The 27,300-nt window shown below is 25.5% G+C and overlaps 2 protein-coding genes across 3 annotated transcripts in view; one reads left to right on the top strand and one right to left on the bottom strand.

Annotated features, from left to right (window-relative positions):
- LOC127281608 (focal adhesion kinase 1) overlaps window positions 1-27,300 on the bottom strand; it is a 139,817-nt gene that overhangs the window by 58,155 nt on the left and 54,362 nt on the right. The window contains exons 1-2 of one of the 2 annotated variants that reach the window (XM_051305392.1): window positions 23,961-24,171; window positions 20,713-21,380 (exon numbers count right to left, since the gene is read on the bottom strand). The exons of the other annotated variant lie outside the window; for it this stretch is intronic. Coding sequence (XP_051161349.1) covers window positions 20,713-20,795 — 83 coding nt within the window. The 5' untranslated portion in view covers window positions 20,796-21,380; window positions 23,961-24,171. Of the gene's footprint in view, window positions 1-20,712; window positions 21,381-23,960; window positions 24,172-27,300 lie in introns of those variants that run through there. 2 annotated transcript variants of the gene reach the window in all.
- LOC127281611 (uncharacterized) lies at window positions 574-18,784 on the top strand. The gene is made up of 11 exons (XM_051305397.1): window positions 574-1,031; window positions 1,129-1,187; window positions 3,761-3,862; window positions 3,976-4,379; window positions 5,883-5,975; window positions 6,718-6,879; window positions 12,681-12,792; window positions 13,135-13,327; window positions 13,601-13,651; window positions 13,942-14,423; window positions 17,639-18,784. Exons 1-11 carry the CDS (start codon window positions 956-958, stop codon window positions 17,996-17,998), a joined length of 2,094 nt encoding a protein of 697 aa, XP_051161354.1. The 5' UTR covers window positions 574-955; the 3' UTR covers window positions 17,999-18,784.

Below are 27,300 nucleotides of genomic sequence, written 5' to 3'. Positions count from 1 at the left end.
AATTTCAAATAAAAGTCTCAAGGAGCTGAATAAATGGGGCGCATGATTAACCCATAAAAATTATATAATAAAAATTTGATTACCTAGAAATTCTGTTAAGTATAAATTATGGTTAATTTAAATGCAATTAAACATTAATTCCAAAAAAGTAAAATTTAATAAAAATTTTATAAAATGAAAATTCTAAATAATTCACATTATGGAACAATCATGCGTCCCGAATTTCTCATTTGTTTATAAAATCTCTTTTATGTGTAAGTTTATTTGATACAATTATAATTAAAAAACCGTGATTTACTATAACATTACATTGATTGAGATTTGCATATTTTCCTATAAATTATTGATAATTTGTAAAAAAAAAAAAAAAAATAATCACGATTTCTTATGAAGGTTACAGAAAAGTTCCCAGCTAATGAAACACGCCTTGCATTCATTTGATAACTACACACACACACACACATTTATATCCACATCTGTATATATAAATCTGCGGTGCACTGTTCTTTAATATTAAGAATTCAATCATCTAATCGGGTTTGTTAAAAGCTCTTTTCCACTAACTTTATCAAGTATTGACGATCATTTCACCACACACACACACACACATTAGTGAAATGTAAATATCTCCTAATACACCAAAGGAATCAAACTTGTAACATTTTAATGACCATTGATTAAAAGTCGTTTTATATCTCGAGGGTGGCACACGAGCATTTCTTGTCAACAATAATAACAACAACAAAATTACAATGAAAAATACTATGCCTATTGATGGAAAAAAAATATACAGCAAGAAACAATGTTTTATGCTGGTTTAAACAAGCATCAACTATATAATAGGCTTTTCAGTATTTTTCCCAACTTGTTAAAGATAAATTACCAACTTCTATTCTTCCAATGAAGTTACGGGATAACAAAAAATAAAAAAAAAAAAAAAAAAAACGATATCGTCATGGGTCTAAAACTGTTAATACTTTTACTGTTACTAGTGATGCGTTCCAGTCTGTCGGAGAAAGCTGACAATCATGGTAATAAACTGCATGATAATGATTTTAAAAGGTTGATTAACGTGAATTATGTTTGGAGGAATTTCTTTCAAAAATATTCAAAATTATTTCGTTTCAGATAAACTAGCCAATGGGATAAAGAAGAATCATCGATTTGTGCAAAATAATTTTTCAGAGGTAAAATTATTTTTTGTCATTTACAATTATTATTATTATAAGAAATATTTATTTATACTTCACTTCAATTCAATAAAATTGCACTAAACTACAATTAATTATCTTAGCCGAAAATTTCTAAGTTCTAAGTCTTAATATCTTTAGTTTAAATCCTAATTTTCTACGTATCTAACTCCTAAACCTTTAAATTCTAAATTTGTAGTATCTAAATCCTTAAGTTTTAAATCTTAAGTGTAAATAAAAATTCCTTGAAACTTAAAGTTCTGAGTATCTTAATCCTAAAAGTTAACTCTATACATTCTAAATCCTGTGTATATAAAAATATATAAATTTCTACCCTTAAATTTAAAATTAATATTCTATAAATTTAAAATTCCCAGTCTATACGTTGTTAAGTTTCTTAATTATAAGTCACAGGATGTCTAAGATCTAAATCCTTAATCCTAAGCCTGGAAATTCTAAATTCTAATTACTGAAATCCTAAGTTTTTATATCCTTAAATTATAATTCATATAAGTATTAACACCTATAAGATCTAAATCACTATTTCCTAAATCTTAAAATTCTAAGATTTTAAATTCTAAATCCTAAAACTAAACATCCTTAGGTCTAAATCCTAATTCCCTTAGTCGTAAACTTTAAAGTCCCTAAATCATCAATCCTATAATTTATAAATTATAAAACATAACTAACTAAATCCTAAATGTGTATATTGTTAAATCCTAAATGATTATTAGTCTCAACATATCTAGAATCTAAATCCTTAATCCTTAACTAGTCAATTCTAACTATCTAAATCATAAGTCTTTACTTGATTAAATCCTAAATCATAAGTTTTAATATCTGTAAGATCTGAATTCTTATTTTCAATGTCTTAAAATCCTAAGCTTTTAAATCCTAAAACTTAACGTCTTTAAGGTCTAAATCCTACTTTCCTAAATCTGCAAATTCTCAATTTTAACTATCTAAATCCTAAATGTTTATGTTTTTAAGATCTAAATTATAAGTCCTAATATGTCTACAATCAAAATCCTCAATTCTAAGCCTGGAAATTCTAAATTCTAATTATTAAATTAAATTCTTAATCATGTAAGTCTTAACACCTATAAGATATAAATTTTTATTTCCTAAATCCTTAAATTCTATGCATAAGCTTTCAAATTCTAAATCCTAATTTCCTAAGTTTCATTCTTCTAAATATCTAAATCCTTAATCCTAAGCCAGTAATTTCTAAATTCTTATTATCTAAATCCTAAGTCTTTATGTCATTAATTTCTAAAGCATATAAGGCTTAAAACCAATAAGATCTAAATCCTTATTTCCTCAGTCTTAAAATCCTAAGCTTTTAAATTCTAAATCCTAATTCCCTAAGTTTCAAAGTTTTAAATATCTAAATCCCCAATCCTAAGTCTATAAATTATAAATATAACACACGCCAACAAAATTAAAAAAATTTTTGGTGCAGCAAATTTCAAAGCTGTTTCTAATAGGTTTTTGACAAAATTTAAGTACCTCTAGCACTAAAACAAAAGGTCGTAGAACCTTCCACTTGGGCTTAAATTGAAGCTCAATGTTTCAACTATATAATCCCCAAGAATCACCTTTCTTACACCATGACCTCAAAGTCATTTGTAATCCATTTTTGAGTTGCAAAAATTAATTTTGTAATAATTTGAGAGCGTATACCTCCAGCGATGAAATGAAAGATCATATAACCTTTTTTTTGGCTTAAACTAAAATTTAAACTTTAGACTACAATCCCTAAAAGTTAATTTCCAGCACCTTAACCTCAAAGTCATTGGTAATAAATTGTTTACTTTCAACAAAGGAAGCTATTTTAACAATGGTTACCAACAATTTTGAGGTAAGTGTTGCATCAATATAATTTTTAGGGATTGTAGTCTAAAGTTTAAACTTTAGTTTAAGCCCAAATAAAAGGTACTATGGCCTTTTTGTTTCATTGCTAAAGGTACGCGTTCAAATTTTTCCAAAATTAAATTTTGCGACTCAAAAATGTAATACAAATGACTTTTAGGTCATGGTGAAAGGTGCTTTTTGGGGATTGTGGTAAAAACCTTTATCTTCAATTTCAGCATGAAAAAACCTATCATAAACAGCTTTGACAATTGCCGCACCAAAATCAGTGTTATTGAATAAAAATAAAAAAAAAACCTAACTAAATAAACCCTAAGTGTTTACATTGTTAAATTCAAGATTATTATTAGTCTTAACATATCTAAAATCTGAATTCTTAATTCTAAACAAGTAATTTCTAAGTTCTAAGTATCTAAATCCTAAGTTTTTATGTCCTCAAATTCGAAATACTAATTAATTATAATTTTCTAAATCTTTAAGTACTGAGGCTCTAAATCCCAAATCCTGTGAAATTGAAATCCTAAGTCTAAAGTTCCTAAAATTCAATAGCTGATAAAATTCTTTTAAAAAAAAAATCGAATTTTACATAGAAAATAAATTCAATTATTTTTTTTCTTACAAAACATAAAAAAAATTTTAATTCCCTATTTTTAAATCCAAATTATTCATACATAATGCAAAAATTTCAAATTCTCCAGAATTTTCAAGATTTAGAGCCAAAAGCAATTCAAGAAGATGACAGACATGGATATTTAAATATTTCCACAATAATGACACCTCTCAATCATCAATACCGACAAGTATATAATTCTTATGAAAATTTGTTCATGTATAAATATCTGATCATGCGTATTCAGAGAAATTTTTTAATTCTAAGCGTGATTTGAATTTTTTTTTTTTTTTAAATATACAGTCACTTTGGATGAAACGCAAGGCGTCAATCTTGAATAAGGCGGAAAAATCCGACCGGAAGAGTAAGAAATTGCGCACCGTTAGTGCCAATGAACTTGAGGCAAAAGAAGAAGATGATGATGATGAAGAAGAAGAAGAAGAAGAAAAAAAAGAAGAATACCAAGAAGAAATTACTGTCATGAATGAACGAAAGAAAAATACATTGTCTTTTGTTTCAACAAATTCAGATCAAAAAAATCATTGGAAGGTCAAATCACTTCACTTTAAAACAAGAGCAAAGAGGCAAGCACAAGAATTATGGATACAAAGAGAATTTCATGGTTACGATGACATTCTCAATTTGCATGCATTCATTATTCGCGATGAAGAGATACCACAGTGTGGAAATTCTGCCAATAAAATCACGTAAGTAATATTTTTTTAAAAAAAAGTTAAAACCGTCATAATGAGAAAAATAATTTTCATTTATATTTTTTTCCATTTCTCATAAGGGTATTTTTACTTTCTTTTTGTTCGAAAATTTAAATTTTCAGAGAAATAATCAAAAATATAAATTTCGCTTTTTGTAAAATACCGTCAAACGGGGCTATTTTGGTATATATATACACAAGGGGCTATTATGGTACAAGTTTTTAATTTGTAAAATTAATCATAATAATCATTAAATAGAATTTTTATTTTAAAGTACAAAAATAATTATTTTTTAAACAAATTTTCAATTTTTGAATTAAAATTTTCTTTTTATACGAATTTTTAACGAAGCTGTGAAGTACGCATAACGTTTATGATAAACGATTTTTAAAGAAATAATTTTTTTAAATGAAAAATTCTATAATTTTTTGCTTAAAAAATATTTCTTGTTGTTTTCATTAATCAATAAATTATAAAAAAATATTTTTTAGGCAAAAAATTATAGAATTTTTCCAAATAAAAAATTATTTCTTTAAAAATCGTTTATCATAAACATTGCTTACTTCAGCTTCGTAATTTTTACATATAACAAAATTTTTAGCCACCGAATTTTTGTTTGGCAGAATTTTTATTTTACAGTCATTTTCTTTAGATGATTTTTTTATTTAAAAGAATTTTAATTTAACAGAATTTTTATTCAATCGATTTTTACGTGAGTTGATTTTTAAAATGCAAATGACCGAAGAAACATAACCTAGAAAAAAAAATTGGCGCGATTTTTAAAATACAACGAATCAGAAATTATCAAGAAAAACGAGATTGGGCAATTTTAAAAATTGCGCTAAAATCGATCCGTGTTGTTTGTAATTTCGGACAAATGAAAATTCGGCGTCTTCAAATTTCTATCAATTAAAAATTCGTACAAATAAAAATTCAAACAACTTAAAATTTAAAAAAAGTTTAAAATATTTTTCTATAAAGATTAGAAATTTGGTTTAGCATAGAAGAAAAAAAATTGCGATTTTTGTACCATAGTTAATTTCTTGAAAAAAGACCTAAATTTTTTTTTTTTTTTTTTTTGAAAAATTGTTCAAAAAGTAAAGGAAAAAATATTTTTCCAAATGAATTATTACGATTTTCAAAATTTCATATTTTTAAAAACATATAATATAATTTTTTACGGAATATTTACTCACAAATATGTTTCTCAAAAGTAATTGTACTGAAGAATATAACTCACCTGAAACAAAGGAAAAATAAATGTCATTATTAGTTTTGTCAAAAACAATTTTACTTGAAATTTATCTGGAATTAGAAATAGAAAATTATAAATTACATATAAAAATAGTTCAGTTAAATAAAAATTTTTAAATACGAAAATTTAATTTAATATATATTTTAATTTATATAAAATTCGAAAACAGAATTTCGAGGTTATTAATTTCGACACTGTAGAAATTTTCAACAAATTCATGCCTTCTTTTTGTACATTTTTAGAAATACACGTTACTTCATGTGCAGCGGAGTTATTTTAACGAAAAAATTTATATTAACAACAGCATCCTGTATTCAATATGCGGATATTTTTGAGTAAGTGAATTCATTTTTCCAATTTTTAAATGCCAAAATTTCCAATTTATTGAATTCTATTAAAACGGAGAATTTACCTTTCACCGAAAACTATAAATGACCGAATAAACATAACCTACAAAAATAATTCCCCGCGATATTTAAAATTCGACGAATCAGAAATTATCAAAAAAAAAAAAAAAAAAAATTGTGATTGGTCAATTTTTAAATTCGCACCGAAATCATTTTTGTTTACTGTTCATTTGTAGTTTCGGACAAATAAAAATTCGGTGAATTAGAAATTCCGGGTAATTAAAAATTCAAATCGTTTAAAATTTTTTTGAATGAGAATTTTGCTAAATTAATATTCGGTTAAATTAGAATTTTTTACATAAAAAACTGGGTAAAGAGAAATTATGTAAAATAATTTTGATACAGTTTAACATTTTTTAAATGTTTTCATGGAGAAAAGTGCGCGCGCAACAGTCGAAAAGTGAAGAAATACTAAAGGACCAATCACGTCACTCTACCCCCACTCCTGATCGATAGCCGCAACGCATTTTTCTCAATTTTATTTATTTTTTTTTTAATTTTTTACAATTTTTTTTTATATTTTGGAAAAATTTCCTTCGAAACAATAAATATTTTTTTTTAAATTGTAAAAATATCACCAATACAAATTTTTCTATTAATATCAAAACAAAAATGATGAAAAAAAAAAATTGAACAATTCTTGTAATATAGCATTTTTTTTTCTTTTTAGACATCACATTGAAGCGAATCTATCAGTTTTAATTGGAGCCGTGTCCAACCAGGCTTATGTTATTAAAGTAAAAAAATATGAGATGCATCCGGAATATAAAAATATTGCCGAATCAATGGATTATGCTCTTCGTAATCTTGCCATTATTACAATTGCATGCGAGTATAAAATAGCATTATTATCATTTTTTAATTTAATCAATAAAAAATTACACATTTTTCTTGTCCATTAAAGAAAAACAATTAATTTATAAGTATCAAATTGATATCTACCAAAAAAATTCTCAAATTGTTAATACCACCGAGAGAAATATTTTGTTGGCGTTTCACAATGGAACAGAAATCTGAAAACGTACCGAAAACCCTAAAATAAAATTTATGTTATTCGATTACTTTCGATCTAGTTTAGATGCAACACTTTTTTTTTTAAAGTTGGAAATAAAAAATTTTATAGCTTTCTATATTACCGACCGACCGGTTAAAGATTTAGCTACCGCTATTAAAATGGCCGCCATTTTGTTATTTTTGAACATTTTTGAATTTTTCCAACGGATATTGAAAGTAAAAAAAAAAGTTCTTTCAAATGCAAAAAGAAAAAATAAGACATCTAAATTACTTTAAAAGTTATAACAATTTAAAGTTTTTTTCCCCTAAATTTTAGATAAACGACGTTTCAGCCTGCCTGATTTGAAATGAATTTGGTATTTATATTCTCCCCATATAAAATGTTTTTAATGTTCCTTTAATTATTTATTTATTTATTTCAGTAAACGGGATAAACCAGTATAAATGAGAATATAATCGTTTAATTATATGTTTAAATAACTAAATAAATAGAACTAAAACAATTCTAATAACTTAGAGGTCGTTCACAAACTACATCATGCTATTTTATTCCATTTTTTAATCCCCCTCCCCCACGTCACAAATTACTTGACCCCCCCCCTCCCCTCTTGAAGTGTGACGTAGTTTGTGAACGATACCTTATGATATAGTTCTAATAACTAGAAAATAAATATTTGCTTAATGTTTATAAGTTAATTTAAGTATATCATTGTTCCTAGCTGTGGGGGATATAAACATATTTAGTCGGGTTTGAAGTCTCGCTCCTATATGTAACGATTTGTGAAATATCAATTTTCTCTTTTGAAAATTGAAGTGAAATTTCTAATTTATACTAGTAAAATAAAATTCATATTTACAAAAATCATCATTAAAAATGAAAGTGAATAATGATGAAATTGTTTATCTTAGTTTAGCTGGTGTTTGGCGACCGAAATCAATAAATTCAAAATTTTTGGGACAATTTTATACAATTTACAGTTATTTTATATTAAAATTATTAATATCATTTGCAGTCTATATATTGATCTACATTTTTAAATTCTCCAAAGACGTGAATTCTTTTACACATGGTTTATTAGAATTCATCACTATTGTTCTAGGAATTATAAAAATGCAACAATTTAAATTCAGACAAGATGAAATTATTTCTGTTCACAAAATGTTGTTAGAAAACATTTGTCTACCACGAAATGAAAAGGAAAATTTAATATTAAAAGAATCTGAGGATTTTAACAGGTTATATATCAATATTATAAATTAATTAATAAATTCTTAATATTTAATAAATTAGTTTTTAATATTTGATTAACAGAAAGAAATTTAATGCACTTAGAATTGGATGTTATCTTAGCATTCTGTATTTATATCTCATACCTTTAATGAGTTCTGATAAAATGGCATTACCATTTCCAAATGTGTGGATCCCTCTTAATTTTGAAAGTACAATATACTATCGATTTATTTACTTATATCAAGTGATGGCTTCTTTTTTTGCATCAGTTATTATTTGTGAATGTGACATTTACATAAATCATTTTATTGACAAAATTTGTTCAGAATTAGAAGTATTCCATCACCGTTTATTTATTTTACCACGAGAAATAAATAACAATTTTAAATTAGAAAAAAGTCAATATGAATTATATATTATAGAGGATTGGTTACAGTTTCATTTGCATTTTATCAAGTAAGTATCAAAACAAAATATTAATTAAGACAATATAAAAAATTATATTATATAATTTATAATATTTATCAATTTTTCACAGAATGGTCCACAATTTCAATAAAACATTTAATTTAATAGTTTTTGTTCAATTTTTTATATCAATTTGTAGCTTGGGTATAATAATTTTTCATTTTACAAAAGTGGAACTATTTACAAAACACTTTTGGTATGTGTGCGTTTATTTGTTCAATTTTATTGCTGAAATCTTTATGTTTTGTTACAATGGAGAGAAACTAATTGATAAGGTACAAAAAATAAAAATAAATATTTTACTTATTTACAGCAGGGCCAAATTTATACATATATGCATGATAAGCAAAATAAGCAACTGCTTAGGACCACGGTTTGACAGGGGCCCCCAAATTTTTGTAAGGCTAAATTTTTTTTTCAAATTTTTAATTGCAATGATGTCACACACTCACTTCAATAATAATTTCTTTCAAAATATAAGTAAACAAAAACATTATTTTTTTCAATATCAGGGTGTCTAACAAGAATTGAGAAAAATATTCCCTGACTTTTCCATGATTCCTCCCTGACTTTTTATAATAACCTCATTTCTGCTTTCTTTGGACAAAAATTTGGTTACTGACATATTTAACAATAAATTTATTTCTAATGGTAGTAACAAATGGTACTAAAAACCATTCAAGTTTTTTTAGATTAAAAAATTTTTAAATTCACAAAAAATTTTAATTTTTGTAGAAATTTACAGAAATTTCCCTGACTTTGAATGAAATTTTCTAAAATTCCCTGACTTTTCCCTGACATTTCCCTGACCAACTAAAATTCCATGACGTTTCCCTGACCGTTAGACACCCTGCAATATAATTAAACTTGTTTGGATTTTTCTATACAGACTTCTGGTTTTCGATTAACCGCAATGCAATTTCTATTTTTCTTCTTTTTATAATTTCATTTCTCCTGATAATTCAGCAAAGAGAACATTAGCATATAATGCCATCTACATTTGGTAAAGAATAACTATTTCAAAGCTTACGCAACAAGATAGCTCAGCCCTGCCTTGACTATGTTGATCAGCTGCTATCAGAAAATCAACATGGCGCATCAGAATCACTGTAAACTTGATGGTATCATTTTGGAATGCAACGTTTTGATTCGATATAAGGTATCAAATTGATCCAAATATTTGAATCATTTTCAAGAAATGATCCAGAATATGGGATCATTTTTTGATACCTGAATTGGTATCAAAGTATAACTGTCATGGCTGGCATGCTCTTATTGACAAGTTTATTAATTAATCTATTCACTGCACTGAATATGCAGATATTAAAAATACTTTTATTATGAATTTTAAGAAAGAGAGAAGCGAAAACTTATAAATTGCGAGCAATTAAATAAGAAAAAATTTATTTCGAAATAAAATGAAATACACTAACCTTTATTTATATTTATCACATAAGATTTAAGGTTAAGTTGACAATCACAACACTTGGAAATTTTTTATTATTTTTATGGTTCAAATAATTATCAATAATTTATTTATTATAAAATGTCCGCTGATTAACACAGTCAAGGCAGGACTGAGCTATCTTGGTGCGTAAGCTTTGAAATAGTTATTCTCTACCAATATAGATGGCATTATATGCTAATGTTCTTTTTGCTGAATTATGAGGAAAAATGAGATTATAAAAAGAAGAAAAATACAAATTGCATTGGGATTAATCGAGAACCAGAAGTCTGTATAGAAAAATCTAAACAATTTTAATTATATTGAAAAAAATAATGTTTTTGTTTACTTATTTTGAAATAAATTATTGAAGTGAGTGTGTAACATCATTGCAATTAAAAATGTGAAAAAACGATTTAGCCTTACAAAAATTTGGGGGCCCCTGTCAAGCCGGGGTCCTAAGCAGTTAGGGGAATAGTGTCAGGGTTGGACACAGTTTTGGTTTTTTGTTTATAAATATTTTGTTTAGATAAATTCAGTCAATTGTGGTATATGGGTGGAAAGATCTACAAAAGAGGAACACTTTTGCTGTGGACCGTAAATTGATTGGTCCAAAATTAAAAAAGTTATAAACATTTAAAAAAAAAAAAATCTAGTCAGGGTTGGACTTTTCAGTCAGGGTTGGACACTTTTTGAAAATCGAAACGCATTATTGGTAAAAACGTAAAATAACATTTGTAATGTTTTTTATTCTTATTTTTTCATGTTTATCTTTACTTATTGTTTACAAATTGTAAAGCTTCATGGGTTTAAAAAAGGAATGAACTCAAATTACAAAAAATAACGCTTTATTGTTCCAAATAACTCAATGAAATGATGAACAAAATTTATACAATTTAAGTATTATTTTTCTAATATCTTTGGCACAATTTTGCACTGAAATATCAATAAAATAAAATTTATTTGTATATTTATTTATAAATTGTGTCAAATTCATATAATTAATATGGGTGTCCAACCCTAACTAGAAGCATCATTTTCGAATTGTGCTAACCATAACTAGACATGTGTCGCGATTCGAGTTTTCACTTTTTTTCTTCTTAAATTATGTACCCCACAATACATTCAATAAGCTTATCTTGCCGAATTCTTGCTTTTTTTACACATTTTTTTAGGTTTATTCACAAGTCAAACAAAACTTTTTTTGTCTCTTCGATTGCACCGAAGTCACAGGAGACGCTACTTTTGATTCTCCAAAAATGTAATGCCACAAAAAGTTAGGTTACACTACTAGAAGATTCGTCACGTACGCACACAGGTGGCGCTAGTGTTCTTATTTAAAAAAAACCAAGTGTCCAACCCTGACACTATTCCCCTACTTATTTTGCATGCATATAAATCCGTCCTTGTATAAATAAATAAAATAAAAATAATAAAAATGATTTACTTTTATTTATAGAGCACGCAAATTGTAAATTCCTATTATAATTTAAATTGGAATATGTTCAGTAAAAGTTCAAGAAAGTCATTGTTTGTTATGATGATACGAGCATCAAAACCAATGAAAATTGTAGGCGGACCATTTGTAACACTTTCGTTACACACGTTTGTTGTGGTATGTTTAAATTAGTATTAAAAAATTAAAGAAAAATTTTTTTTTTCTTCACCGTAAACCACATATTAAAACTATTCTTTTTTTTTAGATTTTAAAAGCAGCTTATTCGATTTTTAATGTTTTGCGATAAATTGATTAAAATCAAACTGTATGTATTTCGATTTTTACTTTGTGTGAATAAAAAATTAAAATCAAATTATTCTGTATATCTGATTTTGATTTTTTAAGTATGTAAATAAATAAAATATTTTTTCTGAAACTGTGTATTTAATTGTTTTTACAATGTATATATCACTGAGAAAAATGTTTAGTCAGAGCAACTAAAATTTGATTGGGCCAACAAAAAAATTCCGTTGGTATTTAAAGCAATCAAACTATTTATTTGAGTCACAAAAAAAAATTTAGTTGAGTGTTTTTTGTTGGCATAACAAAAATACTTTAAGTTTTAAAATAAAGCAATGAATATTATATGGTTTTCGGCATGTTTTCGTGTTTCTACCCCACTGTGCATTTATTAGAGACGCAAATAAAATATATTTAAAGCAAATAAATATATTATTTATCACAGAGACTATAATAAATTTTTATTTGTTAAAATAAATAAAAAAAAGTAAATAAATTTATTTAACACAAATAAAATTTTATTTAGCGCAAATAAAAATTTTCAATTAATTCAAATAAAATTTATTTGAAATAAATATTTATTTACCTCTGAGACAAGTATATATATCTTTTCACTGGGTGTAAAAATTTGTATCAATTTGGTACTTTTAGTTTCAATTAGATTTTTTAAAATTATAACTGTAAATAGAAAAAAAAAATTGTTTTATCAGTGGTTACAGAAAAAGGTTTAATTTTCAGTATACCAACGGAAGTTCTCAGCATTCCAACATTTCCGGCTAGATATGAAGATGTCTCTCATATGTGTTGTTCAGATACTTGTAAAATACTGACAATCATACAAACACCAACTGTAAGTGAAATTTAGTCTCTCGCAAGTAAAATTTATACATTAAACGATTTTTATCTTCATGAAGTTGACGTCGACGCTCAGCGTCAAAAATTATTTTTAAAAAGGTTTTCGGTTCACATAATACCTTGAAAAGTATTTCTCAAGATATTATTTGGACCGAAAATAATAAAAAAAATTAATTTGACATTTTTAGTCCTGTGAAAAACAATTTTCGGCGCTAAGTATCGACGCCAACTTCATGGTGGTCGATTTTTAATTTTTAAAAATTTAAGAAAATAAAAATATTCAATAAATAAAAAAATATATTTCGAAATTTAAAATAAATTGCAAAAATTTCCATAGAATAGACACAAGATCCAGCTTATGGATGCCAAGTACATTCCACGAGCAGTGCATGACGATATTGTGGAAATAAATAATTCGGAGAGAAGAAAAAAGGGAATTTCAATTGTGAAAAAAGTTAAAAGAGAAAATAAAATTGCACCACCTCCAATTTTTCTTAATAATGAATCATCAAAAAATACCGAAATTGTCGGTAAGAGAATTTTTAATTCGATTTTTAAAAATAAAAACAGCTCTCTAAATCTAAATTAGTAAAAATATTTACTAATTTGAATTAGTAACTCATTTTTTACTTATGAATTAGTAAAATTTTACTATAATTATTAGTAACTTTTACTAACAATTAGTAAAATTTAACTAATTCTAAAGCAAAAAGTGAGTCACTAATTTAAATTAGTAAACATTTTTACTAATTCAGATTTAGAGAGAGAATTTTGATTTATAGCTACATTTCTTAATGTTACAGATAAAAAAAATAGTGATAATAAAACAATTAGACAACTAACAAATTTAACAGGTAATGAGATTATTTTAATTTACAGAATTTTTATATATCATTATTATTTTATTTTATATTTTACATTTTCTGTTATAGAAAAATTCGGCTTAATTAATTTTAATTTCATTTAAAATCAATTCTATTAAATACAATTCTGCATACTGAAAATTCAGATTAATAATAATATTAATAGTAATAATAATAAAAAATAATAATTATTATTATTATTTTATATAGATAAAATAAATTTTAATAACATTAAAAAAACTAAAATAAATAAATCATAGAAGAAAACTTCATTTTTTCAGAAAATGGACTAATGGAAAAAATTACAGAAGAATTAATGCGAGGATTATTTAGAGAAAAATTTAGTCATAATTCAAATAAACTCACAATGAATAATACTGAAGAGATAATGAGAGGATTTTTTAGAGGAAATTTTGATATTGATACAAATAATAATAATAATAAAAATAATGGTCTATCTGAAGAGCAAACGAAAGCAATTTCGAAATTTATTAAAGTAATTACTGAAAAAGCCATGTCACGAGTATTGTCAGTTATAGACGAGGCAAAAAAGAATAAAACTTTTCCAAATTCAAAGGAAGAAGGAGAAATTGGTGAAAATTTTGTGGACAATATTGCGCAGATAGTTAAGGATAATGTTTTACGAGAAATTGATGGCTCACTAAGTCCAAGAAATTTATTTAATAATACACTCTCAGAGCCAAGTTCAAAATATATTCATTGTCCACCACTTGGAACACCAATAATTATAAACAAAACTTTGGTAATTTATAATATAATAACACAGGCCAATAAAATTAGAAATTTTTTTTTTGGTGAGGCAAAATTTAAGTACCTCTAGCACTGAAACAAAAAGTCGTAGAACCTTCCAATTGGGCTTAAATTGAAGCTCAATGTTTCAACTATATAATCCTCAAAAATCAACTTTCTTACACCATGACCTTAAAGTCATTTGTAATCCATTTTTGAGTTGCAAAAATTAATTTTGGAATAATTTAAGTGCGTACCTCCAGCGATGAAATGAAAGATCATATAACCTTTTTTTTGGCTTAAACTAAAATTTAAACTTTAGACTACAATCCCTAAAAATTATATTGATGCAACAATAACCACAAAAATTTTTGGTAACCATTGTTAAAATAGCTTCCTTTGTTGAAAGTAAACAATTTATTACCAATGACTTTGAGGTTAAGATGCTGGAAATTAAATCTTTACTTGATTAAATCCTAAATCATAAGTTTCAATATCTGTAAGATCTGAATTCTTATTTCCAATGTCTTAAAATCCTAAGCTTTTAAATCCTAAAACTTAACGTCTTTAAGGTCTAAATCCTAATTTTCTAAATCTGAAAATTCTCAATTTTAACTATCTAAATCCTAAATGTTTATGTTTTTAAGACCTAAATTATAAGTCCTAATATGTCTACAATCAAAATCCTCAATTCTAAGCCTGGAAATTCTAAATTCTAATTATTAAATTAAATTAATTAAATTCTTAATCATGTAAGTCTTAACACCTATAAGATATAAATTTTTATTTCCTAAATCCTTAAATTCTATGCATAAGCTTTCAAATTCTAAATCCTAATTTCCTAAGTTTCATTCTTCTAAATATCTAAATCCTTAATCCTAAGCTAGTAATTTCTAAATTCTTATTATCTAAATCCTAAGTCTTTATGACATTAATTTCTAAAGCATATAAGGCTTAAAACCAATAAGATCTAAATCCTTATTTCCTCAGTCTTAAAATCCTAAGCTTTTAAATTCTAAATCCTAATTCCCTAAGTTTCAAAGTTTTAAATATCTAAATCCCCAATCCTAAGTCTATAAATTATAAATATAACACACGCCAACAAAATTTAAAAAATTTTTTGGTGCAGCAAATTTCAAAGCTGTTTCTAATAGGTTTTTAACAAAATTTAAGTACCTCTAGCACTGAAACAAAAGGTCGTAGAACCTTCCAATTGGGCTTAAATTGAAGCTCAATGTTTCAACTATATAATCCCCAAGAATCACCTTTCTTACTCCATGACCTCAAAGTCATTTGTAATCCATTTTTGAGTTGCAAAAATTAATTTTGGAATAATTTGAGAGCGTATACCTCCAGCGATGAAATGAAAGATCATATAACCTTTTTTTTAAAATTTTTAGGTTAAAGCCAATATATTTCAAATTAAAAGATGTTTTTTTCATTTTGGCCTAAATGGCCAAATTTAGGCCAAAATGAAAAAAACATCTTTTAATTTGAAATAACCTTTTTTTGGGCTTAAACTAAAATTTTAACTTTAGACTACAATCCCTGAAAATTAATTTCCAGCATCTTAACCTCAAAGTCATTGGTAATAAATTGTTTACTTTCAACAAAGGAAGCTATTTTAACAATGGTTACCAACAATTTTTGTGGTTATTGTTGCATCAATATAATTTTTAGGAATTGTAGTCTAAAGTTTAAACTTTAGTTTAAGCCCAAATAAAAGGTAGGGGAATAGTGTCAGGGTTGGACACAGTTTTGGTTTTTTGTTTATAAATATTTTGTTTAGATAAATTCAGTCAATTGTGGTATATGGGTGGAAAGATCTACAAAAGAGGAACACTTTTGCTGTGGACCGTAAATTGATTGGTCCAAAATTAAAAAAGTTATAAACATTTAAAAAAAAAAAAATGTAGTCAGGGTTGGACTTTTCAGTCAGGGTTGGACACTTTTTGAAAATCGAAACGCATTATTGGTAAAAACGTAAAATAACATTTGTAATGTTTTTTATTCTTATTTTTTCATGTTTATCTTTACTTATTGTTTACAAATTGTAAAGCTTCATGTGTTTAAAAAAGGAATGAACTCAAATTACAAAAATAACGCTTTATTGTTCCAAATAACTCAATGAAATGATGAACAAAATTTATACAATTTAAGTATTATTTTTCTAATATCTTTGGCACAATTTTGCACTGAAATATCAATAAAATAAAATTTATTTATAAATTGTGTCAAATTCATAATTAATATGGGTGTCCAACCCTAACTGTATAAAGTGTCCAACCCTAACTAGAAGCATCATTTTCGAATTGTGCTAACCATAACTAGACATGTGTCGCGATTGGATTTTTCACTTTTTTTCTTCTTAAATTATGTACCTCACAATACATTCAATAAGCTTATCTTGCCGAATTCTTGCTTTTTTTACACATTTTTTAGGTTTATTCACAAGTCAAACAAAACTTTTTTTGTCTCTTCGATTGCACCGAAGTCACAAGAGACGCTACTTTTGATTCTCCAAAAATGTAATGCCACAAAAAGTTAGGTTATACTACTAGAAGATTCGTCACGTACGCACACAGGTGGCGCTAGTGTTCTTATTTAAAAAAAGCCAAGTGTCCAACCCTGACAAGTGTCCAACCCTGACACTATTCCCCTACTATGGCCTTTTTGTTTCATTGCTAAAGGTACGCGCTCAAATTTTTCCAAAATTAAATTTTGCGACTCAAAAATGTAATACAAATGACTTTGAGGTCATGGTGAAAGGTACTTTTTCGGGATTGTGGTAAAAACCTTTATCTTCAATTTAAGCCCAAATGGAAGGTTCTACGACCTTTTGTTTCAGTGCCAGAGGTACTCAATGTTTGTCAAAAACGCGATTTCTTGTCAATTTTAAACCCGTTTTGCTCAAAAATTAGAGCTGATAGAAACTTTTCGTTTACGGATTTGTGTTCAGCATGAAAAAACCTATCATAAACAGCTTTGACAATTGCCGCACCAAAATCAGTGTTGACCTGTGTAATAAAAATAATAAAAATAGTAATAATAATAATAATAATTTTAAAAGAAAATTTAAGTTCGAATATTTCCGAGTAAAAAAAGCATTTTTTATGAAAATTTTGCCAAATAAAAATTCAATAATTTTTAATTGGACACCACAAAAATTTCGACAGATATAATGTATATGTATATGAGAAATATTCATGAATTCTGAATTTATTCTAGATTGGATTAGTTGCCTATACATGTGATGATCTTCAAAGTTGGGTACCATGGCAATATGTAAATATTGAAAAAAATTTAAATTGGATTAAAAACACAATAAAAGGGCATAAAAATGATTTTACAAAATTGCAATCAACATTCGATGACGATAATGATAATGTTCAAATTTTACAAGAATCAGAAAAAAATGATGATGAGAAAATTAATAAATATTCCGATGAAGAGGAAAATGGATCGACATATATGTCAGACAATGTTGATGAAAGATTTAAAAAAGATCAACAGGCAAATTTAAAATTAACAGATAAAAAACGACGACATTATCAAAATATTATTAAACCAATTTTAACTAATTTTTAAAAAAATAAGAATTCTACTTCATTTTTATTTAATAATAATAATAGTAATAATAATGATAAAAAGTCAGATAGAAAAAAATTATTAAACAAAAGAAATTACAATGAGAGTCCTCGAGTTTTGGTAAATAAGTGTTCTTCACCAAAAGATGGTGAGTTAAATTGTCAATCAAATGTTATTTTGGATAGAAATTAAGTGAAAGAAAATTAAACATAATAGATTTTAATTGTTACAATACAGACCGTAATGGTAACCATATAGATTAGAAATTTTACAATACAGATTGTAATGATCACAATACAAATTGAAAGTTGTACAATTCAGACTGTGATGGTTACAATACAGATTGAAACTTTTACAATACACTCCATAATGGTTACCATATAGATTGAAAATTTTACGATACAGATTGTAATGATCACAATACTGATTGTAATGTTTATAATGCAGATAAAAAATTTTAAATACAAATTGTAATTTTATAATGCAGATTGTAAACATACAGTTACAATATAGATTATATGTATGTCAAAACACAACACTGAAAAAATTATATTCTATAGATTAAAGGATTTTTTTCTTAAATAGGCGCCAAAAAATATTCCCCCACTTAAATTAAGTGGGAAATATTCTTACAATAAGTAATATATTCTTGGTGCCAATTTAAGAAGAAATTCTTAAATCAAGAATATAATTTTTTCAGTGAAGGCAAACTTTACAATAAAAATTATATTAAAAGTTACTATGCCTTTTGCGCAAATATTACAATATATATTGTAAATCATACAATATTTTTATCAGTGTAAAAAATTTAACTATGTTATAAGCATAGAAAATATATGCCGTTAAGACAGAAAAGTACATAAATAAAGATTTATAATTTATTATAATAAGTAAATTTCAAAATACAACAAATGCAAAAGTGGAAAAATTTTCTGTTTTACATTTACTTCAAGTCAAATATTTTTTTAAATTTAAATAAGCTGAAAAATATTTCTGTAACAACATTTACGAAACAATATATATATTTTGTTTTATTAAAGAAATAGCAAATATAAAACTGTTTCAAGAGTCTCTTTCAAAATTTTCCAATACAACATTTTTGTAAGTGAAACTTTCGTAGCATTTAACTTTTTAAGGAAAATATTTATCGCATTCTATTCATAAAAACTTTTTTTTTTTTTTTTTTTGAAAAGTCATGCGGTTGAAATTAGAATTGTTCAAAAGATTTAGTAACGCTCGCGCTCTAAAAGAGAATATTTCCCATCACAGGAAATATCATCGGCGCGGTTAGAAAGTCACAATAAATTACATTTCAAGAACACGCTTTCCCCCTAATAATTTTTGAAACAGAGAATTGTTATAATATTAATTTTTTTTATATAGATATTAATAATTAATTTTATTCCGAAATAAAACTGATTAATACGAAAAAAAGGGGACGCATGATTATATTCTAAAAATCATTAGTTAGAATTTTCATTTTATGAAATTTCATTTGTCATAATTATTTTTAAGATGAATTTTTATTTGTTCAAATTCGTATATTTTGCAGAATTTTCATCAAAACAATTTTCTATATTACAGAATTTTTATATAACCGAAAATTCACTTCACAGAATTTTTATTTCTTCGAATTTTCATTTAACACAATAGGCATTTTAAAAAATTTTTATTGGGTATAGAATTTCATTGCATAGAATTTTTTTCATTTGTTCGAATTATTATTTGATATAATTTCCATTTATAACCGATTTTTCATACTACAAAATTTTTACTTAACCGAAAAATAATTTAAAAGAATTTCTAATTGATATAGAATTTTTATTTGTCCGAAATTTCAAATGGCTGAACAAACAATCGATTTCGGCGCGATTTATAAAATCAACCAATCAAAAATTATCTATAAAATTGTGATTGGTTGATTTTAAAAATCGCGCCGAAATCGATTGTTTGTTCGGCCATTTGAAATTTCGGACAAATAAAAATTCTATTAATTAGAAATTCTGTTAAATGATTTTTCGGTTAATTATAAAATTCTGTAGTATGAAAAATCGGTTATAAATGGAAATTATATCAAATAATAATTCGAACAAATGAAAATTCATCTGAAAGAATAAAATGAAAATTCTATGCAATGAAATTCTAAACAATAAAAATTTTTTAAAATTTCTATTATGTTAAATGAAAATTCGAGAAAATAAAAATTCTGACAAATACACCCAGAGAAATGATTTATTTGAATCAAATAAAATATATTTGTGTTAAATAAACGTATATTCGTCTCAGAGCCTACTACTAACTTATTTATTTGGCGTAAATAAAAATTTTATTTGTCAGAAATAAATTTTTCTTTCGCTCAAATAAATTTTTTTATTTCAATGAAATAAAATATATTTGCAACAAATATATAAACGAGATAGTTGGCTCGGAGACAAATATATACCATTTCTCTGAGTGTAAAAATTCGAACAAATAAAAATTCTGTAAAGTGAATTTTCGGTTATATAAAAATTCTACAAAATACGAATTCGAATAAATAAAAATTCGGTTCAAAAATAATTATATGACAAATAAAATTCCATAAAATGAAAATTCTTTAAAAATTTAAAAAAAAATTTTTTACGTATATAAAATTATATAAACTGTAATTAATTTTTTCTTGGCACAATTTGTAATTTTTTTCATAAAAGTCAATTAAAATAAAAACTACTTACTCAGAGGTTTCGAGATACTGGAAGACCCTGTAAATAGGGCGTCGATACATGAAGAGGTGACCCTCGACACGCTCCACCATCATCCTAATAATCTCTTCATTCAATACAATAAACAAACTCCCATAAAACCACTTCACTTATATATTCCAAGAAAAATAAATTTTTCCTTTTGAATTAATCACATTAGATTTTCAGTTTTTTTTGTATTAAAATTTTACACACACACGCACAGACACTTTTTATACAAAATAATTGTAAAAAAAGTGTTTGGTTTTCAATTTTTTTTTTTTTTGTAATTTTGTATTTCTTTGTATATATCCTTTTGCCTCTCCTCCTCTCTCTCTCTCTCTGGGTTATATCTCCGTGGTTACTGCATTACCGGAGTGGATCGATTACTCGTACAAGACTGAACCACGGTTCGATAAGTCCATTAACTGATTTCCTTACCACAAAGTAACACTCACAAAAAAACTTTTTATTTTCTTTATAATATCTCTCTTGAATGAAATATTTATATTCTTCAACCGTTATGAACTTGAGGATATTATAAAGTGTTTTTCTCTTTTTTTTTTTTTATTAATGTCTTGACTCACTTATTATTAGATGTATTGTTTCAGTTATAAATGATCACAGAACTTTAATTGCATCGTACACAATAAAGGCATATTCTATAAAAATATTAAATTATAATTAAAAATTTAATTTTTCTAAATTTTTTTTTTTTTATTAAAAAATAATAACAGGGTTGCCACAATATTTTTATTTCCAGACAGAATTTAAATTTTTTTTTCCCTATCTCAAATGAAAATATTTCAAGAGGTTTTCACACCCAAGAGAAATAATATAATATTTGTTTCAGAACCAAATAAATATTTATTTGATTTAAATAAATTAATATTTGATTTACATAAATTAATATTTGATTTAAATAAATTTTAATTGGACCAAATATAAAATTTTATTTACGCCAAATAAATGGGCTAGTAGGCTCTGAGACAAATATACGTTTAATTTAACTCAAATATATTATATTTTGTTCAAATAAAACATTTCTCTGGATGTGCAATTATAACAAATTATACAATAATTTTTAAAAGCAAAAAGTTTGAATTGAAAATTTCAAAAATTTGTAATTTTAGTAGCATTTTCACGAAGCTGAAGTATACGCAACGTTTATATAAACGATTTTTAAAGAAATAATTTTTTAAAATGAAAAATTCTATAATTTTTTGCCTAAAAAATATTTTTTTATAATTTCTTGATTAATGAAAACTACAAGAAATATTTTTTAGGCAAAAAATTATAGAATTTTTCATTTTAAAAAATTATTTCTTTAAAAATCGTTTATATAAACGTTGCATACTTCAACTTCATGCATTTTCAGAAATTTGAAATTTTTCCAGTATTTGCAAAAAATATTTTTGAGACAAAAATTTCATAAAAAATTTTTCATTAAAAATTCAAATTTATTTTATGTGCAATAAATTTTTAATTAATAACCACACTGAAAAAAGAATTTATATTTGTTTCAAATAATCGGTTACTTGACTATATGTATAATTATCAAATAAATATTTTTCTTTAAACGAAATAATTTTTATTTAAATCAATTAATAAATTTAATTTTTTTTTTTTTAATATAAAAATTATTGGTTTAATTAAATACAGTTTATATTATTGATTCAAATAAAAATTATTATGCACATATAAATATTTATATGATACAAATAAATATTTATTCGATAATAGTTAAGTTACTTTAGAGATAAATTAATTTTGTTTTCCAAATGATATTAAAAAATAATAAAATTATTTTTACAATCAATTATAAATCCTAGAATTATATATATATTTTAAAAAAATAAATAAATAAATAAATATTAAATTTTAATTGAAAATTTTGAATGTTGAAGAAAATTGTTTTTTATTATTTTTAAAATTAATGTGAGATAATTATAATAATAAGGGTGACAAAAAAAAAAAATAATAATTTGCACAAAATCTCCCATATAAGTATATATCCACCACTCGAGAGAACGAGATAAGGGTCTCATTTTCCCTCTGCTCTCGAGAGTTTTAAGGTCATTGGCTTGACTCGAGAGCCCTCAGTGTGTGAAGTTTTCCAGAAAATTTGGTAATATTCTTGAAAACTTTCCCTTAACTCCAATAATATATAAAGTTTCATTTCTCCTCTCGAAAGTTAACAGATTGTTCAAACGATCATCAAAATTTTTATTTTACAATCTTTCCACGAACTATATAATATTATCATTTATAAAGTTTCAATTTTAATATGTTTCGCGCGTTCAATATAATAACAAAGAGATAAAAAAGAAAATTTTTCGTCTCAATATTACGAAAATTGAATTTATAAAGTTTTTATAAAATTCAATCAGAAATTAATTTATCAATTATTTGTTAAAATTTGATTTTTAGTAAAAAAAAAAAAAATATTACTAAATTAAATACTACCTATAATTATTTTACTAAAAGTTAGTGAAAATTTCTACTATAATATTTAGTCATTTTTCACTAAAACTTTAGTAGAAAAAAATATTACTAAATCATGTAATATTTGACTAAAAAAAATTAGTAAAAAATTTCTACTAATTTTTAGTAATTTTTTTTTACAAAAACTTTAGTAGAGAAAAATATTACTAAATCACATAGTAGTATTTTACTAAAATTTATTGAAAATTTCTACTAATTTTTAGACATTTTTAACTAAAACTTTAGTGAAAAAAAAGTATTACTAAAATAGTAACAATTTACTAAAAATTAGCAAACGAATTCTCACTAACTGTAAGTAAAAAAAAAATTATTTCTTCTATATTTTAATTTAAATAAAATTTGAAAAAAAAAATCAATGACACAAACAATATGGTATCGGAAGAATCAGTTTGCCCAAACTTGCAACAATCAAATAATGAAAAAAAAAATTATTTATTTTTTTTTTTTTTGAAATAAAAGCAACAATTTTTCCATCTCGAGAAATAAAAACAAAAGAAGAAACAAGAGACAAAAGAAAGTAATTGACAATATTGACAGTGGTCAGTGAGAATTAAGTTGCGCAATGTCTATACACACGCGGAACAAACTCAAAGACTCGCCAAATATAATTTCCATGAAAAGCACAACTTTTCCGACACTATAAAAAAAAAAAAAAAATTAAAAATCACTCTCGCAATATAAAACCCAAAAAAAAAATCACAATTCACAATTAATTTCTTTTTTTCTAATTCACTTACTGCAGGCGAAGTTTTACATTGAAAAAAACACGTTCCGAATGACTCGAAAACTATATCTAGAGAGAATAAATATATATATGTATATATAGTTTTGGGAATTTTGGGCGGTATCCAGAGAGCCCCGCGGGCGTTTTATCGAAATGACCTTGACTCTGCAGGATAAACTGCTTACGAGAGTCTAGACTTCTCTAGAGAGAGAAAAGGATCTCGCCATGGCGTGGACGGACTAGAAGGTTCGCCGGGAAAACAAGCACCTAGCAACACTGTGTGCCGGCATTAAGGGGAGCAGGCGCTCTGTTGGGTGCGGCAAACGCGCCGCGACGCCCGGCGTCCTTTCCTATCTCTCTCTCTCACTCCCTCTCTTACTCTGTTTGCTCTCTCCTTTATTTTCACCCCCTCAATGCGGCGGCACCCCTGAGATACATGGAAGAGCCGGCTACTATTTTCTCCCTTCTGCCCTTTATCCAACAACCAAATCCCATAACCCCCTCATCGCTAACACACACTTTCCGTGCAACAACTATGCGCAAAAATCCCCCCCACCCCCCACCTCCTTTTAACCTAACAACTTCACTTTGTTATATTTCTTGAAAGTAATTTAGAAAAAAAAATTTATTTTTGTTTTTAATATAAAATTAAAGAAATTTCGAATTTTAACTGAAAGAACGATTTTTTAAAAGTCCGAATTACCAAAAGATCGAATTTCTGAAATCCGAATTTACCAACAGATCAAATATCTAAAGGTTCGAATTATCAAAAAATCGAATTTCTGAAGTCCGAATTAACCAAAAGTCCGAATTACAAAAACATCGAATTTATAGAGTCCGAATTACCAAAAAATAATATATTTGAAAGTTCGAATTACCAAAAGATCTAATTTCTAAAAGTTCGAATTTCTGAAATCCGAATTTACCAACAGATCAAATATCTAAAAGTTCGAATTATCAAAAAATCGAATTTCTGAAGTCCGAATTAACCAAAAGTCCGAATTACAAAAACATCGAATTTATAGAGTCCGAATTACCAAAAGATAATATATTTTAAAGTTCGAATTACCAAAAGATCTAATTTCTAAAAGTCCGAATTACCAAAAGATCTAATTTCTAAAAGTCCGAATTACCAAAAGATCTAATTTCTAAAAGTCCGAATTACCAAAAGATCTAATTTCTAAAAGTTCGAATTACTAAAAGATCTAATTTCTAAAAGTCCGAATAACAAAAACATCGAATTACCAAAAGATAATATATTTAAAAGTTCGAATTACCCAAAAATCTAATTTCTAAAAGTTCGAATTAAAAAAGATCGAATTTTTAAACGTCCGAATTACCGAAATATATTATTTCTAAAAGTTAGAATTATCAAAGAACGATTTTTTAAAAATCTGAATTACTAAAAGATTGAATTTTTGAAATCCGAATTACCAAAAGATCAAATATCTAAAAGTTCAAATTATCAAAAAATCGAATTTCTGAAGTCCGAATTAATCCCTTAACTGTTGATGACGAAGATTTTGGCCATCCAATCTCTGTCATCGCAGTTAAAAGGTTAACCAAAAGATCAAATTTCGAAAAGTCCGAATTACAAAAACATTGAATTTCTGGAGTCCGAATTACCAAACGATAATATATTTAAAAGTTCGAATTACCAAAAGATTTAATTTCTAAAAGCTCGAATTTAAAAAAGATCGAATTTTTAAATGTCCGAATTACCAAAATATCTTATTTCTAAAAATTAGAATTATCAAAGAATTGAATATTTAATAGTGTAAATAACAAAAAGATTGAATTTCTGAATTCCGAATTAGCAAAAGATCAAATATCTAAAAATTATTAAAAAACTGAATTTCCAAAATTACGAATTATCAAAAAATTGAATTTTTATAAGTTCGAATTATTGAAAAACTAAATTTTTAAAAATCCGAATTTTCTAAAAATCAAATTTCCAAATGATCCAATTTTTTAAAAATTTAAATTATCAAAAAATGACAGAAATTTCAATTCATCCAATTTTAATTTGCCCTACTTTTTATTTGTACGAATTTTTAAGACGCCCAATTTTCATTTGTTCGAAATTAGAAATGACCGAACAAAGAATCAACAAAAAGAGTCCGTCGCGTCGTAATTTTAAAAATTGACCAATTAGAAATTATCAAAAAAATCATGATTGGTCAATAATTTGAAAAATTACGCCGAAATTTTTCTGTGGATTCTTTCTGTTCGGCTATTTATATTTTCGGGCAAATGAAAATTCGTCGTTTTAAAAATTCTATTAAATAAAAATTCATACAAATTATTATAAAATTCGTTGAAATCACAGTCTCTCTGTACATCATCATCGCATATATGATGCAAGTAAAATTTGTTTTTAACAGGACGCATGCTTATGTTCTAAAAATTATTAGTTAAAATTTTCATTTTATAGAATTTTATTTGTCATAATTATTTTTGAGCCGAATTTTTAATTTGTTCGAATTAGTATTTTGCAGAACTATCATCAAATCGATTTTCTATATTACAGAATTTTTTTATATATATAACCGAAAATTCATTTCACAGAATTTTTATTTGTTTGAATTTTTATTTGTCAGAATTTTTATTTGCTCGAATTTTCATTTAACACAATAGGCATTTTAAAGAATTTTTATTGGGTAGAATTTCATTGCATAGAATTTTCATTTTATTCTTTCAGATGAATTTTCATTTGTTCGAATCAGTATTTGATATAATTTCCATATAACCGATTTTTTACACTACTAAATTTTTACTTAAACAAAAAATCATTTAACAGAATTTCTAATTGATAGAATTTTCATTTGTCCGAAATTGTAAATGGTCGAACGAACAATCGATTTTGGCGCGATTTTTAAAATCAACCAATCACAATTTTATGGATAATTTTTGATTGGTTGATTTTAAAAATCGCGCCGAAATCGATTGTTTGTTCGGGCATTTGCAATTTCGGACAAATGAAAATTCTATCAATTAGAAATTCTGTTAAATGATTTTTTGTTTAAGTAAAAATTCTGTAGTATGAAAAATCGGTTATATGGAAATTATATTAAATACATGGAGAGAAATTTCTAGGAATATTTACCGTGCTGTCACCTGAAAGTGAGTGCAAATTACATTCTGACAGTTTTTACTGTGCTGCCTCTACAATCTGTAATGCAAAATTGTAGGGGCAGCACGGTAAATATTCCTAGAAATTTCTCTCCATGTATAATAATTCGAACAAAAGAAAATTCATCTGAAAGAATAAAATGAAAATTCTATGCAATGAAATTCTACCCAAAAAAAAATTCTTTAAAATGCCTATTATGTTAAATGAAAATTCGAGCAAA

The sequence above is a fragment of the Leptopilina boulardi genome, unplaced genomic scaffold (genome assembly GCF_019393585.1).
Source record: "Leptopilina boulardi isolate dan_hultmark-lab unplaced genomic scaffold, ZJU_Lbou_2.1 LbouV2_273, whole genome shotgun sequence".
NCBI classification, from domain to species: domain Eukaryota; kingdom Metazoa; phylum Arthropoda; class Insecta; order Hymenoptera; family Figitidae; genus Leptopilina; species Leptopilina boulardi.
Note: the sequence above shows the minus strand (reverse complement) of the source record. Positions and strands in the feature narration are given on the sequence as shown.

What these genes read in the sequence shown, in the direction of transcription:
- LOC127281611 (XM_051305397.1), top strand. Translation starts at nt 956, where the DNA reads ATGGGTCTAAAACTGTTAATACTTTTACTGTTACTAGTGATGCGTTCC. An exon ending in CAATCATACAAACACCAACT is followed by an intron (nt 12,793 to 13,134) that starts GTAAGTGAAATT and finishes AAATTTCCATAG; the next exon opens with AATAGACACAAGATCCAGCT. An exon ending in TAATTATAAACAAAACTTTG is followed by an intron (nt 14,424 to 17,638) that starts GTAATTTATAAT and finishes AATTTATTCTAG; the next exon opens with ATTGGATTAGTTGCCTATAC.